General features: G+C 48.4%; 3 protein-coding genes and 1 pseudogene across 11 annotated transcripts in view; 2 read left to right on the plus strand and 2 right to left on the minus strand.

Annotated features, from left to right (window-relative positions):
• Positions 1 to 6,482: 6,482 nt before the first annotated feature.
• Positions 6,483 to 6,583, minus strand: LOC111762545 (U6 spliceosomal RNA; annotated as a pseudogene).
• Positions 6,584 to 9,843: 3,260 nt separating this feature from the next.
• On the plus strand, positions 9,844 to 20,918 carry NRBP1 (nuclear receptor binding protein 1). Of its 2 annotated transcripts, XM_058287771.2 has the most exons (19): positions 9,844 to 9,975; positions 12,651 to 12,880; positions 13,090 to 13,212; positions 13,368 to 13,469; positions 14,479 to 14,568; positions 14,721 to 14,761; positions 15,087 to 15,181; positions 15,671 to 15,694; positions 16,647 to 16,730; positions 16,920 to 16,978; positions 17,134 to 17,232; positions 18,365 to 18,497; positions 19,098 to 19,203; positions 19,345 to 19,395; positions 19,491 to 19,626; positions 19,815 to 19,868; positions 19,956 to 20,019; positions 20,256 to 20,311; positions 20,391 to 20,918. In XM_058287771.2, the coding sequence occupies exons 2-19, from the start codon at positions 12,671 to 12,673 to the stop codon at positions 20,493 to 20,495; spliced, it is 1,632 nt and encodes a 543-aa protein (XP_058143754.1). In that variant the 5' UTR covers positions 9,844 to 9,975; positions 12,651 to 12,670; the 3' UTR covers positions 20,496 to 20,918. The 2 variants fall into 2 exon arrangements, with proteins under 2 accessions (XP_058143754.1, XP_004451485.1); XM_004451428.5 differs by lacking the exon at positions 15,671 to 15,694 and having other exon boundaries at positions 9,869 to 9,975.
• Positions 20,919 to 20,998: 80 nt separating this feature from the next.
• On the plus strand, positions 20,999 to 22,437 carry KRTCAP3 (keratinocyte associated protein 3). Its single transcript, XM_058287772.2, has 7 exons — positions 20,999 to 21,064; positions 21,165 to 21,349; positions 21,429 to 21,488; positions 21,590 to 21,796; positions 21,895 to 22,029; positions 22,135 to 22,247; positions 22,348 to 22,437. Exons 1-6 carry the CDS (start codon positions 21,037 to 21,039, stop codon positions 22,240 to 22,242), a joined length of 723 nt encoding a protein of 240 aa, XP_058143755.1. The 5' UTR covers positions 20,999 to 21,036; the 3' UTR covers positions 22,243 to 22,247; positions 22,348 to 22,437.
• Positions 22,438 to 22,524: 87 nt separating this feature from the next.
• Positions 22,525 to 25,608, minus strand: part of IFT172 (intraflagellar transport 172) — a 33,432-nt gene continuing 30,348 nt past the window's right edge. For 4 of the 8 annotated variants that reach the window (XM_058287768.2, XM_058287767.2, XM_058287766.1 and 1 more), the window contains exons 42-48: positions 25,380 to 25,499; positions 24,361 to 24,456; positions 24,078 to 24,137; positions 23,892 to 23,990; positions 23,405 to 23,558; positions 23,113 to 23,204; positions 22,525 to 22,670 (exon numbers count right to left, since the gene is read on the minus strand). In XM_058287768.2, coding sequence (XP_058143751.1) covers positions 22,581 to 22,670; positions 23,113 to 23,204; positions 23,405 to 23,558; positions 23,892 to 23,990; positions 24,078 to 24,137; positions 24,361 to 24,456; positions 25,380 to 25,499 — 711 coding nt within the window. In that variant the 3' untranslated portion in view covers positions 22,525 to 22,580. The remainder of the gene's footprint in view (positions 22,671 to 23,112; positions 23,205 to 23,404; positions 23,559 to 23,891; positions 23,991 to 24,077; positions 24,138 to 24,360; positions 24,457 to 25,379; positions 25,500 to 25,608) is intronic. The other 4 variants (XM_058287770.2, XM_058287769.1, XM_071211919.1 and 1 more) reach the window with 1 other exon arrangement.

Here is a 25,608-nt window from a genome sequence, read left to right on the forward strand (position 1 = left end):
ATAGATAAACAGCACCTACTTAAAAATAAAAAACTTTTGCACTTCACAGGACTTTGTCAAAAGGGTGAAAAGGCAACTGACTCAATGGGAGAAAATATTTGGAAACCACTGCTAAGGGTTTAATATCCATGATATATAAAGAGATGTTACAACTCAACAATAAAAGGACAAATGACTCAATTTAAAAATGGGCAAAAGACTTGGATAAGCATTTGTTCAAAGAAGAAATACAGGGAAGCAGACTTGGCCCAGTGGTTAGGGCACCCGTCTACCACATGGGAGGTCCGCGGATCAAACCCCGGGCCTCATTGACCCGTGTGGAGCTGGCCCATGTGCAGTGCTGATACACGCAAGGAGTGCTGTGCAATGCAGGGTGTCCCCCGCATAGGGGAGCCCCATGTGCAAGGAGTGTGCCCCGTAAGGAGAGCCACCCAGCACAAAACAAAGTGCAGCCTGCCTAAGAATGGTGCCATCCACATGGAGAGCTGACATTACAAGATGACACAACAAAATGAAACACAGATTCCCGTGCCACTGACAACAACAGAAGCGGACAAAGAAATAGATGCAGCAAATAGACACAGAGAACAGACAACTGGGGTGGGGGGGAAGGGGAGAGAAATAAATAAAAATAAAATAAAAATCTTAAAAAATAAAAAATAAAAAAGAAGAAATACAGATGGCAAAAAACAACAGATGAAAAAATGTGAAACATCACTAATGATTAGGGAAATTTTAAAAAAACTACAAATAAGATATCATTTCATACCTGTTAGAATGGCCACTATTAAAAAGGCAGAGAACTCTTAAGTATTAGACAGGATGTGGAGAGATAGATACACTTATTCCCTGTTGGTGGGAATGCAGAATGGCACAGCCACTATGGAGGACTGTTTGGTAGTTCCTAAAGAAGTTGAATACAGATTTGCCATGTGACCCTGCAATACCACTACTGGGTATGTACCCAGAAGAACTGAGAGCAGTAACATGAACAGACATCTGCACACCTATGTTCATAGCAGCGTTATCCATGATGGCCAAAAGTTGGAAAGAACCCAGGTGTCCATCAACCGAAGACTGGATGAACAAACTGTGGTATATTCACACAATGGAATATTATGCATCTGTAAGAAGAAATGAAGTTGTAAAGCATATGACAACAAAAATGAACCTGGAGAACATTATGTGAATGAAGCAAGCCAGATACAAAAGGACAAATACTGTGTGATTGTGCTACTATGGACTAAATATATTATGTAACATATTGTATAACCCCACTTTTATAAAACATAAATATATATCAATTCATGGGATTAGATTAGTGGTTATGTAGAGCTAGGGGAGGCATGCTAAGGGGTGTGGAGTTTTTTTTTTTTTGTTAATGTAATAAACTTTATTTAAAAGAGGTTTTAGATTACAGAAAAGTTACAATGAAAGTATAAGGGATTCCTGTATACCCCATCCACAACCTCGCCCATATTATCCCCTATTAATAACACCTTACAGTTGTGTGGTACATTGGTTTCAATTGATGAATAAATATTGAAGCATTGCTACTGACCAAGGTCTACAGTTTATAATGAGGTTTACACCTAATTCCAATGCACTAAAAAATGCCCAATGTTCCAACAATTATTCCCTCTGCCTCCCCTCAGAACCTCTGGTAATTTTATATCAATGTTACACGTTCTTCCATTACTACAATATTAATAAGTTTACTTTGTCCATGATTGATTCCCCCCTTATGTTTATTCATTCCTCAACCTTGAGGATTTTGGGATGGTGATGCCCACTCTGCCACAGATTGAGAGAGGGCTTAAGATCTTATGTGGCAGATGGAAGGAACTCTTTTGCTTGCAGCTGTAGAAACTGTTTTTTGGGGGATGAGGGTTGTCCATCATCACTTTGTTAGTTGCCCTGGGTAAGTCCAATGATCTGGAGAGTAGGTGTTGGCCACAACTCTTCTGAGATTCAGGGCTCAACTGGCATATGAACAGACTGAAGATTTAAGTCTCTGAGACATATATTTAATGGATATAGTGTTAATTATAGGCTTGAATAGAAGGGGTAGAAAAGAGAGCAAGTGTAGGCTAAGCAGTTGAACACCTGCTTCCCATATATGAAGTCCTGGGTTCATTCACCAGTACCTCATGTAAAGGAGGGCCAAGGCTACTAATTTACATATTTAACAGTTGTCAATATAGTGTAAGCAAAATTCTGGGAGACTTCATATTACATGTGCTGCCAAAAGACAATGCAATTAGCTGTGCCAGGACACAGGAGCAAGAGGAATAGCAGGGAAGATTGCATAGAGGTGAAAATGCTAACATTGTCGACGGGGAGTCATGCCGCTGGCACGGATGTTGGTTTCGCTTTTTTCGAGTTTTCCTTTTTGAAAAATGAAATGGTTCTAAAATTTTTTGTGGTGATGAATGCACAACATTGTGATGATACTAAAAGCCATTTATTATAACACTTTGGATGGATCATATGGTATGTGAACATAGCTCAATAAAACTGCTTAGTAAATAAATAATTGTGCAAGAATAGCCAGAAATATCAGCTATATACAGTAGGGGAAATGGAGAGAGATTGAGAGCTGAAGAATTTTCTTGTTTATTTTTGTCTTTTTTGTTTATTATTATTGAAATAATGAAAATGATCTAATAATGATTGAAGTGATGAATGCACAACTATGTGATTGTGCCAGATACCATTGATTGTACACTTTGGATGAATTATATGCTTTATTAATATGTAACAATAAAATTGATTTGTTAAAAAAAATCATGAAACTTTCAGGTATATATTTTTTTAAAGATTTTTTTTTTTTATTTCTCTCCCCTTCCCCCCCAACGCCCCCGTTGTCTGCTCTCTGTGTCCATTTGTTGTGTGTTCTTCTGTGACCGCTTCTATCCTTATCAGCGGCACCGGGAATCTGTGTTTCTTTTTGTTGTGTTGTGTTTTTGTGTCAGGTCTCCATGTGTGCGGTGCCATTCTTGGGCAGGCTGCACTTTCTTTCGCGCTGGGCGGCTCTCCTCACAGGGCGCACTTCTTGCGCGTGGGGCTCCCCTACGTGGGGCTCCCCTACGTGGGGCGGGAGGGGGGGGCATCCCTGTGTGGCAGGGCACTCCTTGCGCGCATCAGCACTGTGCATGGGCCAGCTCCACACAGGTCAAGGAGGCCCGGGGTTTGAACCGCGGGCCTCCCATTTGGTGGATGGACGCCCTATCCATTGGGCCAAGTCGACTTCCCAGGTATAGTATTTTAAAGGTGTTTGTTTTTTTTTTAAGATTTATTTTATTTATTTCTCCCCCTCTCATTGTTTGCACTTGCTGTCTGCTCGTCTTCTTTTTTTAGGAGACAACGGGAACCAAACCTGGGGCCTCCCATGTGGGAGGGAGGTGCCTAATTGCTTGAGCCACCTCCACTCCTTGTTTGTTGGGTCTCTCATTGTATTTCCTCCCTGTGTCTCTTGGTTGTGTCATCTCACTGTGTCATCTTGTTGTGCCAGTTTGCCACACCAGCCAATGGTGTCAGCTCACTGTCTTGCTTGTCTTTTTCAGGAAGCACTAGGAACCAAACCGGGACCTCTCATATGGTAGACGGGAGCCCAGCTGCTTGAGCCACATCTACTTCCCTTAAAGGTGCTTTAAAGATAATTATTTTCTCTGCCTTAAAACAAATTTTTCAAAGAAAGGGAAAATGCTGAATTTTTAAATCTCCTAAACTTGATTTGAAATGTATGAAATCCAACAGTATATTAATTCTTGTGATACAAACAAGAATAATTTTCGGGAAACGGACTTTGGCCCAGTGGTTAGGGCGTCCGTCTACCATATGGGAGGTCCGCGGTTCAAACCCGGGGCCTCCTTGACCCGTGTGGAGCTGGCCATGCGCAGCGCTGATGCGCGCAAGGAGTGCCCTGCCACGCAAGGGTGTCCCCCGCGTGGGGGAGCCCCACGCGCAAGGAGTGCGCACGTGAGGAGAGCCGCCCAGCGTGAAAAGAAAGTGCAGCCTGCCGAGGAATGGCGCCGCCCACACTTCCCGTGCCGCTGACAACAGAAGCGGACAAAGAAACAAGACGCAGCAAATAGACACCAAGAACAGACAACCAGGGGAGGGGGGGAAGTTAAATAAAATAAATAAATCTTTAAAAAAAAAAAAAAAAAAAAGAATAATTTTCTTTTTTAAATATCTAGTCGGCCCCAACCTATATCTGTACCTTAAATTCTCTTTCTTATCTGGTGATAAGACTCTTTGACATCATTATTTATACATTTTTTATTGAGTCTTATTTAAGTCCTGTCCGTTAAAAAAAAAAAGATAACACTTAACTGGATATCTTTGGGCACCATTATTCAGCCTCCAGCACCTTCCCAGATAATCTTTGTTCTGTGGGGTCAACCAAGCCCTTCTCTCTTCAGCCTATGCACTTTGTACAGACTTCTATAGTTGCACTTGGTAAGTATTGTACTTTTCTTTGTTTATACAGATAACTTCCTGAGTAAATATGAGCTCTTGGAAGTCAGGAAGTTGGTCTTTTTTCATGATGGTATCTTATTGCCTAGCATGGTGTCTGGCACATAGCACTAAATAGATATTTCTTTTATTAAATTGAATTTTGCTCTCTGACTCAGGTCTGGGATTACAAATGTGGGCCGTGTAATAATTCAGTCTTAGATTCCTGGTGCTTAAAGGAACCTCCAAAGGCCTTTCTGTAAAGTCTTTTTTTTTTAAAAGATTTATTATACTTATTCCCACCCCCGCCATCATTGCTTGTGTTTGCTGTCTGCTTTCTCTGTGTCTGTTGTGTGTTCGTCTTCCTTTAGGAGGCACTGGGAACCAAACCCAGTACCATCCCACATGATAAGGAGGTGCCAAATCACTTGAGCCACATCTGCTCCCTGCTTGTTGTCTCTCATTGGGTTTCCTCATTGTGCCTTCTCATTGTGTCATTTCGTTGTATCATCTTGCTGTCTTGCTTGTCTTCTTTAGGGGGCATCAGAAATTGACCCTGAGACCTCACATGTAGTAGTCTTCATCTTTGTTTTTTTCAGGAAACAGTTTTAAATTTTGGAAAGTTGTCTTTACGACTACAACAAAGATAAAGTAAGTAAATGGAAAAAAAAGAGAAGGTTTGCATTGGAGTTTTTAACTCAGAAAAGGCTGTGAATCACCTGATAATTATTTTAAACTCCCAACACCCTTGTGAGATTAGGTACTATCTCTATTCTAATACAACCTAGTGCCAGATCAAAAGTAAATAAATTTTATTTGAACATAATTGTGGAAATCAAATAAACCCAGGGGAATTCTTTATTTAGATGGGCTCTGTTTTTTATCCCCAGTGGTCCTATTAAGGTATTATGTTTATCTTAGAAGTTGACTCCGTTTCTTATGATATGACTTAGAGATATGGAGCTAAATAAATACTGTACTCATTTAATAGTTTTTAAAATGAGGCTCAGAGGCCTAAGTTATGAAGAAATGCCACAATGGATCATTTCTAGACAGGGATAAACTTTGGGCTAGGGTGAAGTTTACCACTCTCCAGCCTAATGACAGGCCAGCCTGTTTGCATCCCAATACCTGGGAAGACTGTTAGATACACGTATGACCTGGGCCACACACCAGAGATTCCAATTCAGTTGATCCAGAGAGGGGCCCAGGAATCTATGTTTTCAAGCATCTCAGATAATTCAGAATTTCAAGAGAGCTAGGCTTCTTTTAGTTTGGGGTCCTACAGAAATAGAAATGCCAGGCTTGAGACAAAAGGATATTTTTGTTCCTTTGATTATGTCTTCATTTTGAAAGAGAGGGTTCAGAAGACATCCCTAAAGGAATGATCATATTGGAGGTATGGTTAGTGAATTTCACATTGTGGAAGGAAAGTTTAGGGCAGAAACCCAACAGATTTTCAAATTACCCTGATCTATGGAAACCAAGACCTTTAAAGACTCTGGACAGTTTTACTGAGGTATAACTTATAGATGGGAAAAAAATAACTAATGTAATTTATAGACTATAGTTAACAACAATATTGTAATGTTTTGTAGCAAAAGCAAAGAAGGTATTATATTAATGCTAAAGGTTTAAAAAAGAAGAATGTAGGGTTTGGTTTGTGAGATGAATATTAAGTATTTTTTTCCTCTTCATTTTTTAAAATTGAGACCTTGGCTATGCCATTTAACTAATCTTTGTTTATCTGTGTATCTTTATGAACACTGGAGGAACAATTGTTTTGTTAGAATTAGATGCAATAAAAGTACCTGGAGAATTTTTTAGGAGTAATGTTTCCATTTCTTGTTAAGCTACCTTTTATCTGCTTTTATTTTTCAAATTTGAATCTAAAGTTTGGAAAAAAAAAAGGTTGGTAATACCCAGTATTGGTATGGTTGTTGGGGAAGAGGAATCCTAACATACTCTTGGTAGTAAGGCTGTTTGATACTTTTTTTTTTAAGTTTTTAATTTGTTTTTATAAAAATATGGAACGCTTCATGAATTTGGGTTTCATCATTGTGCAAAGGTCATGCTAATCTTTTCTGTGATATATTTTTGAAGAACAATATCTATTTATATGTACATTGTTCTCAGCCTTTGACTTAGGAATTCCACTTTTAAGAATGTATAAAAATCATTTCACAAGTGGGCGAAGATGTATGGTAGCAAGATGTTCATTGCAGTTTGTTGGGGATTGAATCATGTCCCCCACAAAAGGCACGTTCAGGTCTCAACCTCTGGTCCTGTGGCTGTGAATCTATTTGCAAAGAGGACTGCTGAAGATGTTAATAGTCAAGGTGTGCCCAAACTGAATGAGAGTGAGCCTTAATTCAAAATGGCTGAAGTCCATACAAGCAAAGGAGATTTGACGCAGGCAAGGCTATGTGGAGCAGACAGAAGCTGAGGTCAACAGAACCCAAGAGAGAAGACGTTGCCATGTGCGTATTGCCATGTGACAGAGAAGCCAGGGAACTCCAAAGATTGCTGGCTAGCCAGAAGATGCCTTTCAACCCCTGAAACTGTCAGGCAATAAATTCCTATTGTTAAGCCAACACATTGTTTGGTATTTGTTTTAGCAGCTAGGGAACTAAAACACAGCTTTATTTATAAAAATAAGTATTGGAAATAACTTCCAATGCCCACTGGTCAATATTAATTAAACCTTGGCAATTCTTTAAAAAAATTAAGTAGTGCTGTATGTGCTACCATGGGAAAAAGTAAAAGGAGTAAATAGAGAATGAGTATATAGTATACAATTAGTTTTATTTTAAAATTATACGCTCATGGAAAAAGAACATGGAGAAATATGCATCCAAATCTTGTTTCAGAGAAGTAGGATTACAAAAGATTTTCATTTTCTATTCTAATTGCTATTCATAGTATTTGTAGGGAAGTTGTGAGGATTGAGTTAATATCTGTTGTAGTAAAAACAATGCCTGGCTTATAGAAGCTACTACATAAATATTAGGTTTTATTTCTATGTTAAGTATTTTGAAATATTCTCATTTTTTACAATAAGCATATATTTACTATTTTTATAAGCAGGAAAAACAGATTAATGGGGTTGATGAAAATGCAGGCTGTAGGTAGAAAGCATCTGAGCATTTAAAATACCAATGGGGGAAGCAGACTCATCCCAATGGATAGGGCGTCTGCCTACCACTTGGGAGGTCTGCGGTTCAAACCCTGGGCCTCCCTGACCCGTGCGTGTGGAGCTGGCCCATGGGCAGTGCTGATGCGCGCAAGGAGTGCCCTGCCACGCAGGGTTGTCCCCCGCGTAGGGGAGCCCCACACACAAGGAGTGCACCCCGTAAAGAGAGCTGCCCAGCGTGAAAGAAAGTGCAGCCTGCCCAAGAATGGCGCCGCACACACGGAGAGCTGATGCAGCAAGATGATGCAACAAAAAGAAACACAGATTCCCGGTGCCACTGATAAGGATAAAAGTGGTCACAGAAGAACACACAGTGAATGGAAACAGAGAGCAGACAACAGTAGGGGGGGACCCAGGGGGCTGGCGGGGGAAGGGGAGAGAAATAAAAATAAATAAATCTTTAAAAAATAAAATACAAATGGGAGGTTTAAAAATGAGAGCTTGAGGGAAGTGGACTTGGCCCAATGGACAGGGCTCCGCCTACCACATGGGAGGTCCGCGGTTCAAACCCCAGGCCTCCTTGACCCGCGTGGAGCTGGCCCATGCGCAGTGCTGATGAGCACAAGGAGCCCCGTGCCACGCAGGGATGTCCCCCGCATAGGGGAGCCCCACGCACAAGGAGTGCACCCTGTAAGGAGAGCCGCCCAGCGCAAAAGAACGTCCAGCCTGCCCAGGAATGGCGCCACACACACGGAGAGCTGACGCAGCAAGATGACGCAACAAAAAGAAACAGATTCCTGGTGCCACTGATAAGGATAGAAGCGGTCACAGATGAACATACTGCGAATGGACACAGAGAGCAGACAAGGGGGGTTGGGGGGGAAGGGAGAGAAATAAATAAAAAATAAATCTTAAAATAAAAAAATGAGAGCTTGAAGATGCCAAAGGGTCCTTAAAGCACATTCCAAAGGAGGTAGTTGAAAGGAAAATAATAATGCTAAGGCCGCAAACAAGAGAATGGGAAAAGTATGATACCATCGACTGATCTCTAATGAATGCTTACCATGGGCCAGGTGTTCACAACTTTGTAACTCACAGGGAGAAGAGGGTGAAATGGAAAGGAGGAGCATCTCTTCTTTTGAGATTAGAGCAAAGATTCTTCATCTCAGCTACTGGAAATTGTATGCTAAATTTGGTGGGTAAATGCATTTCTTTTTAATCCAAAAGAAGGCCCATAAATGTCATCAGATTTCTATAAAAGGGTGTTTGAGCCCTCTTGCAAAGGTAAAAGAATCAAGGAAAGAAGGATGAAAGGTTGGTTTCAAAAATACTGTGAGGTGAAAAGATGAAAAAAACGAGAGGGCTTCTGCCAGATACCCTCCTTTCTCCCAGAGAAGTAGGATGAGAGTTTCCTTTTTAAGGACAGTGAAATTTGGCGATTATGACATTTTCAAGTTCTGATGGTTGATTCATCCTCCCCTCTCATAATACAAGTCTAATGGCAGAGTGATCAGCCATCCTTCAGGCTCCGCCTTTTAGTTTTCTCAGTCAATGGGCTCACCCAGAATCTATCATCCACCTCCTTCCTACCAACCTTAAATTTTTTTCCCATGTCCTTTTCAAGGAAGTCTTCTTTGATGAATCTTACTGTTTCGGACTCTACACTTAGCCCCTATCAACTTTGGGTAAAGTTAGTGCCTCTGATTCAGTTTTTTTGCATTTGTCAACTGGAGATAATAATTTCAATGACATCTTAGGATCAAATGAGATAACGCCTGTGAAAAGCTCTTGCAAAGTTTTGGTAAACATCAGTGCCATGCAATCACAAAACGTAGTTATTGTCAGTGTTAACACGTTGTGATCTTTTTAAAGCTTTCTGAAGAGTGGGTCCTGGGGACAGTCTCCTCCCCAAATAATGAGGGTGGGTGAGCGCTCCTCTCGGACTGAGGCTACGTCCTCCGTTCCTTTTGTCTTTCAGTCCGGTTGGAAGTGTCATGGCGCCTTCAAGAAGGGCGGGAAGGCCTTCGTCCAGCCGCAGCCTCCAGCGCACCTGGACTGAAGGAGGGAGTGGACAGAGAGACGCGCCCCGGACGGGACCCAAAAGGGGAAGCCTGGGTCTCGGCCTGAGCCGCTCCAGGGGCGAGGACGCGGCTGCAGACCCTCCCTCGGCCGCACGGCCTCCCGCGGCGCCGCCCACCCTCGCCGCCTCGCCCAATGGAAGCCTGACGGCGCCGTGGCACCGCCCCTCTGTTGGTCAGGACGCCACGAGGGCGGGGCCCGTAGTTCGGTTGCGCGGCGGAGCGCAGCTGTGAGGGAGTCGCTGGCATCCGGGGCGCCGGAACCCGAGCTGCAGCGCAGGCCAAAGGGCGCCGAGTCGGGAGGTGAGCGCCGGGAGGGCGAGCGGGTGGACACGGGCGCTGGCGGGAGGCCGGCGAGCGCACGGCGGGGACGTGGGCCGGGCCCGGGCCGGTAGAGCCCGGCAGGCCGGGGCCCGGAGGCGGCCCTGTTTCCTGGGGAGCACGGGACGGCCCGCCGCGGCCCCATTCTCCCCGGCTGCCCCAGAGCGACGGCGGCGGCGGCGGCCTGGGAGTCTGCAGGCGCGGGCCGGGAGGGCCCCGACGTTCGCTCGGAACTCGGACTGCCGAGGGGCGGGGCCCGGCGGCCGCGGCGGCCGCGCGCGGGGGCGCGGGGGCGGGGGGGCGGTGCGCGGGCGGCGCGGGGGCGCGGGGGCGTGGCCTCCGCCGTGTCAGCGCCGTGGTCCCGGCAGTGCTGACCCGGCCGCCGCGCGCTCGCGGCCCTGCGAGGCGGGCGCTGCCTTCCGGACGCCGGGCAGGCCGACCTGTTGGAGTGTGACTTTCAAGGGGCCTTCCTCCCGCGAGCTTGCTTTCCCACGCGACAGCCCCGCGGGTCTCACAGGCCCTCCTCGGTCCTCTCCGGGTGCGGCCTCCCGGCCGTCGCTGGGAGCTGAATTGCAGAGGGGCCGCGCGCCAACCAGTGAAAGTCTCCCCAGAAAAATCCGGCGCAGAAGTAAACCTGCTGTGCCTCCCGGGGCCGCTGGAGGTGGCGGGGAGGTTCCCCTCATGGGCATAAATTCTGCAGTTTGTTAGCCTGCCTTCCTCTGGCCAGATCGCGCAAGTGGGCCTTTCCATAGGTGATCTCTTTTCAACCTCTCAGCAACCCTGGGGCAGGTGTCCTGGTGTTGTCAAGGATTCTTTATCAGTAGGTGAGGTTCTTGGCGCTTTCCTCATTTTGCCAGCTGAGAAAAGTTTGGGCTGCCAGGGACAAGCACATTCCAGTGGCGTCTTGATGACCGATGAAGATTTGCTTCTCCTGTGTGGTGTCCTACTGTGGGTTAGTTGTCTGTGGCCTGAGCCCAGATGCTTCCTTGGAGTTCGTTGATTTCAGTGCTTCCTGTATTTGAATTCCATCGGTATTTCTTACTGTAATTCAACTGGAAGTTTTCCTTAACTCGTCCATATTCTATAGTGCATTCAGTGAACATAGGAACTCAAAGAAGTAACCCATATGAACTTTCTTATCTATTGCCTTAGCTGCTTTTCAGGGGAAGAAGGAAAATGACCTCAAACTCACAATTTCTGGTTGATCACTCTAAGGCATGCAATTAATAGCTTTCCGGGCTGACTGAGTGAAATCTCTCTTGGATAAGGACCTGGAAAATAATGGGGGGAAAGAGTATATCTGGTTAGGTTTTCTCTGTAGTTGCCCCTTGGTATTTTCAGAGTGCCATCTAGTCAAAATCTCCTAACTTGGATTGAATTTTATATTGTGGGCTGGGGGCTGGGGTGGGTGGAAACAGGCATCAGAGGGCTCCAAAAAAATGTGAGCTTTTCAAAAGACTGATGTTGATTTGGATGCTTCTGGCATTCTGAACCGACTCAGGAGCAACTTTGCTTTCTAGAATATCACTTTCATACCAGAGAGCCTAGCACACACAGGTTCCAACTTTACAGCCTTTGTTCTTAGAGATGTGGAATACATTCAGTAGTTTTGTGACTTTCTGGACAAGTTGGTGACAGCTTTTGAAAATTTTTCTTCAAGTTGCCATGTCCCTGAAAAAAACGTTAAACTCTATAGTAATTTTTCCATTGAAGACTATCTTTTATTTGCACTTGTTTGTACTTGAAAGAGAAATATCTGTGTCAGATCCAGTGCCCCAGAGAATGGAAACGTGGAAGGCTTTGAACCATGTGAATAAAATGAAAGCTAGAAACTTTAAGTTTTAAATTTGCCATGAATTTGTGGCTTTGTGAGTATGGGGAGCTCATTTAATATGTTTACTTTTGTATCTTGAGTTCCATCTAACCTAGTGCTTGGCCAAAGTAAGTGCTTAATAAACATTTGTTGAATGAATGAATGAAAAAAAAATGTTGCTGACTTATACCCATTTGCCACACTCACATCACAGGGAAGGTGAGGTCATCAAGGGTGAGATCACTAATCACTGCCAGTCACCTGGCCCAAGGGTAGCCTCGTCATCAATTGGCAGGCTTGTTATGTATGTGGGAGGTATGGATGGTGAATGCCAAGGTTAGTTGTAGCTGGATAAATCAGCTGAAGGTTTCAGTTGGATAAATTGGCTAAGGGTACCACAGATCTAGGGTTGGTGCAGTGGACCATTTTAAAGTCTGGAGTGAACTTTCCAAACCTGCCCATGTAGCTTAGTTCTTGAGCACAGGGCAAATAGGGGCAGGAAGGGATTGAAAGGGAAGAGACTGTTGAATGAATATATGCTGAGAAGGGGTGGGGTCCTCTGGTTTTGCTGTTCTCTTGGACCTTATCAAACACTGTCATAAATCTTATATTTGCCATGCATGTATGGGTCATGTTCAACCATAGTAACTCCCGTTCTCTAGTTTGGAGTTAGGAGAGTAATGTTTCAGCATTTAGGCAGGACTAATTCTGATTTTGCATTGAAAGGAAACAAGGGTGGTATGTGTTTTTTTTTGAACACCTAGTGAAGTTATTTGGATTAAGTCTTTGGGTTTATCCTGATCCCTTCTGACTTCTCCCTCCATCTTTGCCCCGACCAATGCAGGCCTGAGTGTTCGTTCCAGCATGTCGGAGGGGGAGTCCCAGGCAGTACTTAGCAGTGGCTCAGACCCAAAGGTAGAATCCTCATCCTCAGCTCCTGGACTGACGTCAGTGTCACCTCCTGTGACCTCCACAACCTCAGCTGCTTCCCCAGAGGAGGAAGAAGAAAGCGAAGATGAGTCTGAAATCTTGGAAGAGTCACCTTGTGGGCGTTGGCAGAAGAGGCGAGAAGAGGTGAGGTGTTGGTAGTGTCGCTCTGAAGAAGAATTCTAAGAGGAGAACTGGGGGTGAGGGGGGTGGCACACCAGGCCATGTGGGCAAAAGCCTCAAATGGGCATCTCAACTTCAGCAGGTTGGGGGCTACCAGAAGATGATCGTATGGAGTATCAGTTGGAGAGTTTGCAAACTAACTTTAACTCCCTGTCACTTGAATTTCTTCTCAGGTGAATCAGCGGAATGTACCGGGTATTGATAGTGCATACCTAGCCATGGATACAGAGGAGGGGGTAGAGGTGGTGTGGAATGAGGTTCAGTTCTCTGAGCGCAAGAACTACAAGCTACAGGAGGTAAGAAATGGTGAAAGGATAGGCCTTGGGGGATTAGAACACTGCTAGTTAAAGTGGTGTTGCTATTGGAAAGCTGACTCTGAGGACAGTGTTGGGATGTAATGGGCTTTTCAGGTTTTCTGAACCTGTTATTGGATTTTCTCCCCCATTCCCAGGAAAAAGTCCGTGCTGTGTTTGATAATCTGATTCAGTTGGAGCATCTCAACATTGTTAAGTTTCACAAGTATTGGGCTGACATTAAAGAGAACAAGGCCAGGGTAAGAAGTCTATTTCCTGAGTTTAGTGCAATGACACTAGCTACATTTATTGTTTCTTTTACATTTAGAGATTAAAGCAAGGTAGTTTTGAAATAATTGAGATTAGCTGTTGTGAAGATGAGAGTAGGGCTTTGACTACTACCTGTGTCTTTTTCTTTCTTTTTTAAATCAACTTTATTAATACATATTAATAAAGAATATAGTTTATCCAAAGTATACAATCAGTGGTATTTGGTATAATCACATAGTTGTGCATTCATCACTTCAATCATTATTAGAGCATTTTTATTATTTCAATAATAATAATAAATTTTCTTCACCTCTCAATCTCTCTGTGCTTCCCTGCTGTATATAGCTATTTCTGACTATTCTTGCACAATTATTTATTAAGCAGTTTTATTGTGATATAGTCAAATATTGTGCAGTCTACCCAAAGTGTGTAATCAATGGCTCTTTCTAAAATCACAATGTTGTGTATCCATCACCACAAAAAATTTTAGAGCAATTTCATTACTCCCAAAAGAAAAACTCTACCATTTTTCAGTCCTTCCCCAGCCCTACATAACCACTAAACTGTCATTTTTATAAATTGATTTATATTTACATTTTATATAAACGGAATCCTACGATATGTAGAACTTTGTAACTTTTTTTTCATTTAGCATGTTTTTTTTGTTTGATAATAACATCTTGTGTTAACACACAGTTGTTCAGTTCCAAAGAAAGATGGTCTTATCTATGCAATTCTACCCATATTCGTTTTTCACTTGTTACCTGTGCCTTTTGTCTGGGTTTAGACAAGGCAGAAATGAGTGAATTCTTTTGCTTTCTTCTCTCCATAGCTTTTATTGCTTAGTAATCTTTTAATTCCTATTAAATCCAAGAATGTGATGCTAAAAACAAAAGGCAAGAAACTTAAATAAAAAATCCTTTGAAATCTGATGTATGTGTCACCAAATAAGGGAACATTTCCACTATAAGGCCTTATTTGTGTGCTCTGCTTCCCCAGGTCATTTTTATCACAGAATACATGTCATCTGGGAGTCTGAAGCAATTTCTGAAGAAGACCAAAAAGAACCACAAGACTATGAATGAAAAGGTATAGAGAAAGAGCAAAGCATTGGGCTTGTTTGTGGGGGTTTAAGGAAAATTAGGACAATTATGCAGCTGGTTAGGAAGAGATGGAGGGAATTGGTGGAGTTAAGAGAAGGGATTATTGCTGACTGACCCTTGGGCCAAACTCTGTTCCAGGCTTGGAAGCGTTGGTGCACACAAATCCTCTCTGCTTTAAGGTAAGATCTGCTTCATTTCCTTCCCGTATTTCCTGATTTAGTTCTTCCAAACAGAATTTTGGGCGCTTCTCTGCTGCTACTCCTTTCTGCTTTTCCCCACTGTTTTTGAGTAATGCACTGTCAAGATTAGACCCGCCTGGATCTTTTTAGAGCGTTTGTCGTAATGCCCGTAAACATACTACCTCCTCCCTCTTCCTCCTAGAGTCAGAGTGTGGGGATTGTCTTTTAGGGGACCAGTAGAGGACCCTTGGGCTCCTCTTAACCCTTGGGTTCCCCCTGCCCTTAATTTCCCAGTGGCCCCTCTAACAGCCCAGTGCCCCCACAGCTACCTGCACTCCTGTGACCCTCCCATCATCCATGGGAACCTGACCTGTGACACCATCTTCATCCAGCACAACGGACTCATCAAGATTGGCTCTGGTGAGGGGAGGGAGAGGTTCTGGGCCGGGGAGCCTCGGGAATGGGGAACCATGGGGGTAAGATAAAAGGACTGGGGAGAGAGCAGAACAAAATTCTGAGGTGGTGGTAAGAGAAAGGACCCTGCTAGGGGTGATTCAGAGAGCTAGTCAGTTAAGAGGAAGTAGGGTGTAAACCCTACCTCTACCCTTTTGGAGGGAAACGGGTCAATACAGAGATAGTGATAGGACGTTGGGAAAGGGAAAGAGAAAGAGAATGGGTGTGAGGTCTGATTTGGGCCTCTGGGGCCAGACCCTACCAAAGGAGGTTCCGGGCTGTGCCTGCTGTGAGTGCTTTCATTTGCTGTGTATCTGCGTGCAGTGTTAGACATTCCTGTGTGTTGTGTCTGTGTGGTGTTTGTGTGTTCATTTGTCTGGGGCTTGGCTGCTCCATCGCTCACAACTTTTCTCTGTTTTCCTCCCTCCCGCTTACGGGCTGCTCTGTTCCCAACAGTCTTTCATAGGATTTTTGCTAATGGTGAGAGCTCCCTCTGCCCCATGTGGGGCTCTGTTTGTGCTCCCTCTGTTCCCCTTTGCGGCTGCCCAGTGCATGCAGTCGTGGGAGCAGGCCCCTGTCCCCCTGCCTTCCCTGCCTAATGGTGCCTGCTTAGCTTCTGCCCTTCCAGCCATCCACCTGCTTGTCCCTCCATAACCTGCTTGTTTCCTGTGGATTCTGCCTGGCTGGCCACTGGCCTCCTGGATCTGTATTCCCCCCTCATCATCAGGCTGGTTCCCCAGATCATACCACAGTATGATTCTCCGTGACTTGTAGTCATTGTTTACGATCTGAGTGAGTCCAAATTGGGTCCGGCCCTGGTTCCTCGTTCAGCCCTGTGGCAGGCAGTGTTGAGGCATAAAGGGTTAGAGCAGAGGTCTAAAAAGTTTTGGTGGAGTAAAAGTAAAACTGATTAAAGGGCATTGGTTTAATACCCACTCAGCCGAGGTGGGTAAGGAGGCAGTTTTCTACTTGGTTGTGGTTTGAGGCTTCTTACCCTTTGTAATCCATGCTCCCAAGTCTCTGTCCCAGAATAGGAGGAGCTGCTTATGTTTTTATGCTATTTGCAGGATGGATGAAAGAACTAAAACCATATATTTTAATGTGATCAGGGACTAGATATACCTGGGCTTTGGGGAACGTGAATAGGCCATAAGTGAACATTTTTCTTTAGTCAATGCTGCTCCTTGATCAGTCCAGAGCCCCCTGTACCTGCTCACTTAGGAGCCTGGGTTGCTATTGAGGACCTCAGGTGAGAGGCAGTAGGCCTGAGAGGGGAGGTAGCTCTAGTTCAGGGTGGGAAAGGGGACAGGTATGTGCCTGCTAAAGGCTAGAAAGGAGACTTCAGGAGAGAGTTTGGCTCCTGGCGGCCTCTCTCTAGAGTGAGACTATGCCTTGGTGGTGGTAAGACGTGGATGTCCCCTCTAACCCCCAGTGGCTCCTGACACTATCAACAATCATGTGAAGACCTGTCGGGAAGAGCAGAAGAATCTACACTTCTTTGCACCAGAGTATGGAGGTGAGGCAGCCCCAATTCCTTGGCCCTGTTCCAATTCCCCAGCTTCTCTACCATATAACCTGAAGTATAGACTGTGGCAGAACTCAAATTTCTAGTCCTTCACTAGCAGTCAAAGATTTTCTTTTTCTTTCACTTCCACCCTCCCATCCCTAGTTTCCTGTTCAACAAAACCTTCTCTCTTTTCCCCAGAAGTCACTAATGTGACAACAGCAGTGGACATCTATTCCTTTGGCATGTGTGCACTGGAGGTGAGGAAAGGAGGGAGGGAAAAAATAGAAAGGGTCAAATTAGGGGACAGGAGAGAGAATTGGAGGGAGGACAAGGAGACTGCTGGTCTTGAGGGAATCCCTGGGAACACTGAGGTTCTTCGGTCTCACCTTGCCTTTCATTTCTGCCCCTGTAGATGGCAGTGCTGGAGATCCAGGGCAATGGAGAGTCCTCATATGTGCCACAGGAAGCCATTAGCAGTGCCATTCAGCTTCTAGAAGACCCATTACAGAGGGTAAGGGTCTTCAGGATCACTCTCTCCTTACCTACCTTAGAAAGGTCTTCAGGTGCCCCTTCTTTCCTACCTCCTGGGAGTTTGTTCTCCTTTAAGAGCAAGAAACCATAAAGCAGAAAGGATAGATTAAAGGAGATAAAATTTCCATTTCCCTAGGTGGTCCTAGCATGTGTTTTTATACACACATGTACACACAGGTTGGGGGTTAAAATGGGCATTTTTGGGGTCACGCATTATGTGTTAATTAGGTACATCTACATGGAAGTAAATTCATTTGATGATTACTCACAGGCAATTCGTATATGCTCTCAGACAGCCATCTTGGTATTTTTAAACTGATCAGTTTAAATTAGTCAAATCAGTCATCTGGGGTTTTAAATTTATACAGTTTTAGTTAGGGAAGGTGCCCTGAGATAATGAGCTATGATTTTAAAGGCTATAAGCGATGGGAATCAGTGGACTACAGTACATAAGTAGAGGCTGGACAGGAAGGGACAGACAAGATGGAGAGTCTGTAATGCATTAGATTAGTGTGAGAGAGAGCAGGAGAGAAAGAAGGAAGACTGCTGTGAAGCCTTGAGGCTAGGGTGGAGTAAGTTTCTAGTTCCACGTTAGGGTGGGGTATTGTGACCTCGTGGGCATTCAGGACTGCCAGCAGGAAAGCAGGTTAATGGTCATGGAACCTCAAGTGGCTGAAGGAAATTGTGGAGCTAGGCTTGAGAAGTTAAAAAGGCTGGTGAACAATACTCACCACAATGGGTAAGTTTGGAAAAAGAGAAGCTAAATTTGGCGAGGGTTGGAGAGGAAGGTAGGCGGTGAGTGGGCTAATAAATAATAAAGCAGAGGGATATGAAGGTAGGTTTGAACGGTAAAGAAGCAGGCAGGCTGTGGTTGGAGAGTAGATAAATAAAAGCAGATAGTGAAAGAAACCTTGCCGATAGTACTTTAGAGTTTTCAAAGTCCTTTCAGGTTCATGATTCCTGTAGCAGTTTGTTCACTCGACAAGCGCTGAATGCCTTGGACTGACACAGCCTGGGGTGGAGGATAATGAGAGACACCGAGAGGGAGGGAGGGGAGGAAACTGGAGGGAGTCCACATCCATGTCTGCTTCAGTCCTGCTTCCCTCTTCTAGGAGTTCATTCAAAAGTGCCTGCAGTCTGAGCCTGCTCGCAGACCAACAGCCAGGGAACTTCTGTTTCACCCAGCGCTGTTTGAGGTGCCCTCCCTCAAACTCCTTGCTGCCCACTGCATTGTGGGGCACCAACGTGAGTCCCCTTGGCCCTGTGAGGAATTTCCTCCATGGAGTCTTGTAACTATCACCAGCCTGCTCACTTTCCCCTCCTACTTGCAAAGGGATTCTTTTTTTTTTTTAAAGGTTTATTTTATTTACCCCCCCCCCCTTTTGTCTGCTCTCTCTTTCCATTCACTGTGTTCTGTGTCTGCTTGCATTATCCTGCGGCACTGGGAAACTGTCTCTTTTTTGTTGCGTCATCTTGCTGCATCAGCTCTCCCTGTGTGCGGTGCCACTCCTGGGTGGGCTGTGCTTTTTTCACGTGGGGCAGCGCTCCTTTGCGGGGCACTCTGCTTGTGCGTGGGGGACCCCTACGCAGGGATGCCCCTGCATGGCACGGAGCTCCTTGCGCACAGCTGCAGCACTGCGTGTAGGCCAACTCACCACACAGGTCAGGAGGCCCTGGGGATCAAACCCTGGACCCTCCATATGGTAGTCGGATGCTCTGTCAGCTGAGCCATGTCCGCTTCCCAAAGGGATTCTTTACCCCACCGGACCTCCTTGCTTTCTGTGACATTAAAGGATCTTAATCTGACTATCCCTCCATAACATCCTGCTCCACCCTACCCTCTAGACATGATTCCAGAGAACGCTCTGGAGGAGATCACCAAAAACATGGACACCAGTGCTGTACTGGCTGAAATCCCTGCTGGGCCAGGAAGAGAACCGGTTCAAACGTTGTGAGTGAACTGAGAGGATCTGGAAGGGTCGGGGCGGTCAGTCACACCCTGAGGGTCTGTGAACTGTCCTTTCTCGGGCAGGGGTTGAATCTGCTGTTTGGCTTGTTTCCTTCCTTCTACCTCCTCTTTTCTTTCTTCCAGGTACTCTCAGTCACCAGCTCTAGAATTGGATAAATTCCTTGAAGATGTCAGGTGAGAGAAGGAGAAGATAGGCTTCCCTGAGGAAGCAGGGGTGGGTGTGCTGGGGCAGTTGCCAAGCCCACGTGACCATCTTCACCTCCCTTCAGGAACGGCATCTACCCCCTGACGGCCTTTGGGCTGCCTCGGCGCCAGCAGCCACAGCAGGAGGAGGTGACCTCGCCCGTGGTGCCTCCCTCCGTCAAGACTCCGACGCCCGAACCCGCTGAGGTGGAGACCCGCAAGGTGGGGGCTGAGTGGGTGTGGACCTCTCTGCAGTCATGGGGCACCAGCAAGGTTCGGGAGGACACCTCCCGTCGGACTCTCCTCTCAGGGAAGGAGTGTGTTGCTTCTCCCTGGCAGCCGTGTCTGGAGTGGCAGCGCGCCCTGAAGGCTGGTTGGCATCAGTGCTGGTCTCTGTCCCCCCTCCCTAGGTGGTGCTGATGCAGTGCAACATCGAGTCGGTGGAGGAAGGAGTTAAGCACCACGTGAGGCTCAGGGCCAGGGCCACCCGGGGCTGGGGGGCCAGAGGGTGGGGAGGAAGAGCCTCAGTTTTTGACTGTCATATCCCCCAGCTGACACTTCTGCTGAAGCTGGAGGACAAATTGAACCGGCACCTGAGCTGTGACCTGCTGCCAAGTGAGTCCTTTCCCTCAGAGGCTGCAGAGTCCTCGAGCCTTGTCTCTGGGGTCCAGGGGTAGGGAAGGTGGCAGGGCAGTAGCACGTGGACTCAAAAAGAACAGCTAGCCGAGTCCCTAAAATTGGCAAGTGGATGGGACAGATCTTCCCGGGCAGGGTAACCCGACAGGGCTGTTTTAGGGACCCTGCGTCCCTCCCTCCCACACTGTCCTCACCGCCCCGTCTCTGGCCGTCAGATGAGAACATCCCCGAGTTGGCGGCTGAGCTGGTGCAGCTGGGCTTCATCAGTGAGGTGAGCTGCCCGCCCTCTGCCCGGCACCTCCATCCCTTCTCTCCTCACCGCCCCTGCTCACTGGGCTCTCCTACCCCAGGCTGACCAGAGCCGACTGACTTCTCTGCTCGAGGAGACCCTGAACAAGTTCAATTTTGCCAGGAACAGCACCCTCAACTCCGCTGCTGTCACCGTCTCCTCCTAGAGCTTAAGGACAAATCCCCCACCCGTCTGAGCCTGAGCCGTGGCTGTCACTGGACCGCTGCGGCCCTCCCGTCCCTCCCCCCAGTCAGTATTACCCTGCGAAGCCCTGTCCCTCCTCCATTACTCAGGAGGGCTCCGGGGGGGCCCCCTGGTTCCGAGCATCACCCACCCCTGCCCTGGCCTCCCTCCCCTCTGCACTTTGTTTACTTGTTTTGCACAGACACGGGCCTGGGCCCTCTCAGCAGCTCGTCCCGCCGGGGCTGGCAGCCCATCGGCAGCCCGCGGCCGGGGGAGAGGCAGCGCGGGGCGGGAGCCGAGGCCCGCAGGGGCGGCCGGGGCGGGAGGGGAGGGCGCTGCGCTGGTGGCCCCGGGGCCATTCGACTCGCCTCAGTTGCTGCTGTAATAAAAGTCTACTTTTTGCTAAGCGCGTGGCGTGTGTGTGCGTGCGCGCGCCTGCCCGCCAGGGGGCGCGGGGGCTGCCCCAGGTAGTCTGGGGGCGGGGCGGGCCAGGTGCGGTGCCGGCGGCGACGCCGAGGGACGCGATGCGCTGCGGCCGCCCCTGCGGCTTTGGTAACTTCCGGGAGCGCGGGGAGCCCCCCTTCCCCGGCCGCGGGCCCCTCGGGGCGCCCCGCTTCGCCCGCCCGCTCAGGCCCGCCGCGGTGCTTTGCAGACGCGGCCCGGGGGCCCCGGCGGCTGCTGCGCGCGGGCCTGGCGCTGCTCCTGGTGGGCCACTGCAACCTGCTGCTGGGGGCCGTGCTGCACGGCACCGTCCTGCGGCACGTGGCCAACCCCCGCGGCGCCGTCACGCCCGAGTACACCACGGCCAACGTCGTCTCCGTGGGCTCGGGGCTGCTGGTGAGCGCGCGCGCGCGGGCGGCGGGGCCGGGGCGGGCGGGGGTGCGCCGGCGCCTCTCAGCTCGGGTGTCCTCCGCAGAGCGTCTCCGTGGGACTGGTGGCCCTCCTGGCCTCTCGGAATCTCCTCCGCCCGCGGCTGGTGAGGGGGCCCTGCCGGAGGCGGCGGCCTGGGGCGGCCCGGGAGCGGGGCTGGCGGCGGGGCGGGGCCTCCGGCGCGCTCACCCGCCCTCCCTCTGCCAGCACTGGGCCCTGCTGGCGCTAGCCGCGGGCAACCTGCTCCTGTCCGCCGCCTGCGCCGTGGGCCTCCTCCTGGCGGTGGCGCTCACCGTGGCCAACGGCGGCCGCCGCCTCATCGCCGACTGCCACCCAGGACTGCTGGATCCTTTGGTGCCCCTGGACCAGGGGCCTGGACAGGCCGACTGCCCTTTTGACCCCACAAGAATTTATGTGAGCGTGTTTTTTCTCCCCTTTTGCAGCCCTCTAGGCCTGGGGCCTCTGGCTTCTGCCCTGCCTCCCCTTAGTCGTCCTTCACCCTTGCCTTTCAGGACACCGCCTTGGCTCTGTGGATCCCTTCTTTGGTCATGTCTGTGGTGGAGGCCGCCCTGTCTGCTTACTGCTGTGTGGCTGCGCTCACCCTCCTTGGAGTTGGGCCCTGCAAGAAGGAAGGGCTACAGGGCCAGGTAGGGAAGGTGGGCAGGAGGGGTCCTGGGTGCTCCAGCTGGCCGTGTTGAAAAAATACTGACCTCAAGGTCAGAGTCCTGGCCTAACGCCACATTCTTCTGCAGCTGGAGGAACTTACAGCATTTGAGCCTCCTCATGGTCAAAGGCAGGAGAACGAGCAGCTCCTGGATCTGAATCCAGAAATGCAGGCCTCACAGAAGAGTTGGGCTTAGGGCAGGTAATAGGCCCTGGCGCTGGGCCTGGGCAGGGGGCAGCCAGTTCCCAGGGGCGCTGCTTCCGCCTCTGAGCCCAGCTCTCCCCTCTCCTTGTTGGAGCAGGTGCTGATCCAGAGCCTCGGTTCATGAGGGCTTTCCTTTCAACAAGGGGAGCATGGACACGTGTAATAAAGGAACTTCTCTCTCCCTCCACTTGCATCGTGAGTCCTTTTCAGGGGGGCAGGCAAGGGCCTAGGCTGATGTTGGGGTGATCTGGATTAAAGAAAACAGCACTCTCAGTTCTTTACAAAACTTTATTGGGGGAGAATCCTGAACTCTTCCCACAGTTCCGGCAGTTACTGGAAGGAAAAGCTGGTGCTGGGTAGCCCTCCACACCACTGGCTGATGAACTTCAGCACGTCCTGGCACACGGGGCTGTGCGAGGTCTGTGGGCAAATGGAGAGAACAGGAGCGGGACTCAGTAGTGCCCGAGATGCAGCAGCCACCGCTACCCCAGGAGTGAAGGGGGCAGGGTCAGCCCACCCTCTGCTGCATTCAGCTCACAAAAGGTTGGCTTGAAGGGAAGGCAACGCAGAACTAAAGGTAGAGATAAAAGAGGGGAGACAAACCTGGGGCCAGGGGACTCCCAGCTTCTGGAATTGAGAGCCTCAACCCTAGTTTTCCCATTGCATTTACTGGGAAACTACCAAGCAGCTGTTTGCTATTTGAACTGTAACATCATTTACAATAACAAAGAACAACTGCAACATTTAACAGGTGTAACATTTACAATAACGAACAGGTAAGCCAGTTTCCCTAACAGCCTTCCAGTGCCTTTTCCCCCAGTGCTGCTCCCTTGCCCCGGTCCTTCGAGTCTCCCTCCCTCACCTTGATGGCCATGAGGAACTTATTCCAGTTGTCCTTGTTAGCTGCCTTCCCTGGCCTCTTAAATTCAATTTTGTTCCTCAGAATGGGGTATCCTATAGGGGAAGAAAAAACTGGATGTGAGAAGAATTGAGGGGTGAGGTGGGTGTGGGGACAAAGAGCAGGCTGAGGGCACAGAGTAGGATGCTTCTGTCTTCTGCACCCTTTGCCGAGTCAGTCAGATTTCTTGAGCCTGCTGCTTTCCCCTTCCTGCCATCCACCAAAGGCCATAGGGTGCTGCTGTCAGGTTCCTTACCGGTTATGAGGCAGGGCAGCGCCCGGACTCCAGTGCTTGCTGCGAGCAGGGAAGCCTCGTAGGCACCACGCTCATCCCGGGGCAGAACCTGCTCCAGCCGCTGGTCCATGGAGACTGTGAGCACCCAGTCTCGGACCTCTTCTCTCTGAGCCTCCTGGAAAGAAGAGAGGCAGCACTTCACCCAGGGGAGGGCAGGGCTAACGGGAGACTTCAGTTAGGGTTTGCTAAGCCCTCATCCTGTACACCAGCTCTCAGCCATATATGATATCCTTGGATCTGGGGTCACAGCACAGCCTGGTCTTTCTACTCTACTTCAACTGCCATTGAGAGAACGGTGAGGGTGGAGAAGCTTCCAGAGATGGCAGCACAAAAATGTTGCTGACTGATGATGCCCAGTACAAAGGGTCAGGACGACCAACCTAAACTGTCCTTTTAGTGTGCTCCCATGCTGGTGAGGCCTGCCCATCCTCCAGCACAGCGCCCTTACCGGTATGTGCTGCTTGGCTGGGAGTGGCACCTCGAAGGGTATGTCTGTGTCCTGAAAGTCAGAGTGGTCAAGGGCATCCAGAGTCCCCTCTTCGATTGCCTGCGGTGGAGTGGACAGCCATGAGACAAGCACTGCTCGTGACGGGCAAACCCTCCCAACCTCCGGGCAACAGCTTCCCAAACTCACATCGGTCAGATCCAAAAAGCGGTTGAGGAAGATGAATGCCATGTTCTCCCAGCCAACTGCCTGGGGCAGAGAAAAGGTGCAGATGGGAGTGAGCAGCTGGGTTTAGATGCTGCTGCTCCAGGATGTGGGGGGAAGGATCATGGGAGGCAGAGAAGAACCCTATCCACCACAGCGTTGGCCCCACACTCGGCTCTGCTCTTCTCCCTGAGCAGATGGAATGTTCTCTACCTTCCACCTTTTCATTTCTTGATCTTTGCCCCACCCCGTCCTTGTCCTTGCTCACCTTGGCAGCAATGCCTGCTTCATAGAAGGCCTTGTCTGCAGGTAGTAGCTGGGTGTGACGCAAGAGTGAAACAGAAAGCCTGGCAGCTATGGTTTCCTACGGGTTAAAGTTAAAACATGATCCTGCTGCTATGATGATTAAGCTACTAGATCAATGATCTCTCTTTGTTAGCTTATAACTAAGGCAGCCACAGAACTAGAAGACCAACCATAATAAACTTAGTTTTTTTTTCATCTGTGTAAGAGGCCTGGGCTAAGTTTCCTTTCATGTCTAGAATTCTACCAGGACATGAAATAAATATATGGGAAGCGGATGTGGCTCAACTGATAAAGCATCCCCCTACCATATGGAGGGTCCAGAGTTCAATCCCCAGGGTGTCCTGATGTGTGTGGTGGGCTGGCCCACACACAGTGCTGCTGAGTGCAAGGAGTGCCGTGCCACGCAGGGGCGCCCCCGCGTAGGGGTGCCCCACACACAAGGAGTGCGCCCCGCAAGGAGAACCACCCTGCATGAAAAAGGCGCAGCCCGCCCAGGAGAGGCGCTGTACACACACACAGCTAACACAGCAAGATGACACAACAAAAAAGACACGCTGTATCCCAGTGCTGCCTGATAATGCAAGTGGATGCAAAATAACACAGCAAATGGACACAGAGCAGACAATGGGGCGGGGGGAGGAGGAAGGAAATAAAATCTTTAAAAAAAAAAAATATGGTGTACTATCACAAAGAAGCCAAAGGTGTGTATTATGAGGGATGAATAAAGAAATCATGGTATTTGAATGTTTAAACATAATGAGGCTGAGGCTGTGTGGGCACAGAGCCCTAAGAGGTCAAATGATTACAGGAAGAAAAGTATCTTGGCAAGGGTTAAAGATTTCTTTAGACAGAAGAGAAGGGAGGAGGCTGCAGAGGCCAAGCTTGAGAACCTAGAACTTGGATTCACACAAAGTCAAAGTCAGGTGAAGGTGTGTTCTGGGGCCTGAGTGCCCTCTGCACTCCCCCCGCCCCCAGTCTCACCAGCTGTTTGATGCTCTGGGCTGCAGAGCGAGTTGCGTAGTAATGAGCGATCAGCAGCATCGTCTCAAACTCCTCGTGGGATGGAGAGTTTGCCTCGCTGGACTTTACCAGGTTTTCACACTACAGACAGAGCAGGGGTCGACCACAGAGCGGTCAACTGATGGCCACTCGGACAGAGGAAGGGGAAATACACTTGAGCCTAAAGGTGCATGTGCCTAAAAGAAGGGAC

Source organism: Dasypus novemcinctus, chromosome 25 (assembly GCF_030445035.2).
Source record: "Dasypus novemcinctus isolate mDasNov1 chromosome 25, mDasNov1.1.hap2, whole genome shotgun sequence".
Taxonomy (NCBI): domain Eukaryota; kingdom Metazoa; phylum Chordata; class Mammalia; order Cingulata; family Dasypodidae; genus Dasypus; species Dasypus novemcinctus.

Bases quoted from the DNA above. Each gene is read 5' to 3' on its own strand.
- KRTCAP3 (XM_058287772.2), top strand. From the start codon at position 21,037: ATGCGCTGCGGCCGCCCCTGCGGCTTTG. The intron at 21,350-21,428 runs GTGAGCGCGCGC...TGTCCTCCGCAG, and splicing joins CCGTGGGCTCGGGGCTGCTG to AGCGTCTCCGTGGGACTGGT. The intron at 21,489-21,589 runs GTGAGGGGGCCC...TCCCTCTGCCAG, and splicing joins ATCTCCTCCGCCCGCGGCTG to CACTGGGCCCTGCTGGCGCT.
- NRBP1 (XM_058287771.2), top strand. From the start codon at position 12,671: ATGTCGGAGGGGGAGTCCCAGGCAGTACTTAGCAGTGGCTCAGACCCA. The intron at 13,213-13,367 runs GTAAGAAATGGT...CCCCATTCCCAG, and splicing joins AGAACTACAAGCTACAGGAG to GAAAAAGTCCGTGCTGTGTT. The intron at 20,312-20,390 runs GTGAGCTGCCCG...CTCCTACCCCAG, and splicing joins AGCTGGGCTTCATCAGTGAG to GCTGACCAGAGCCGACTGAC.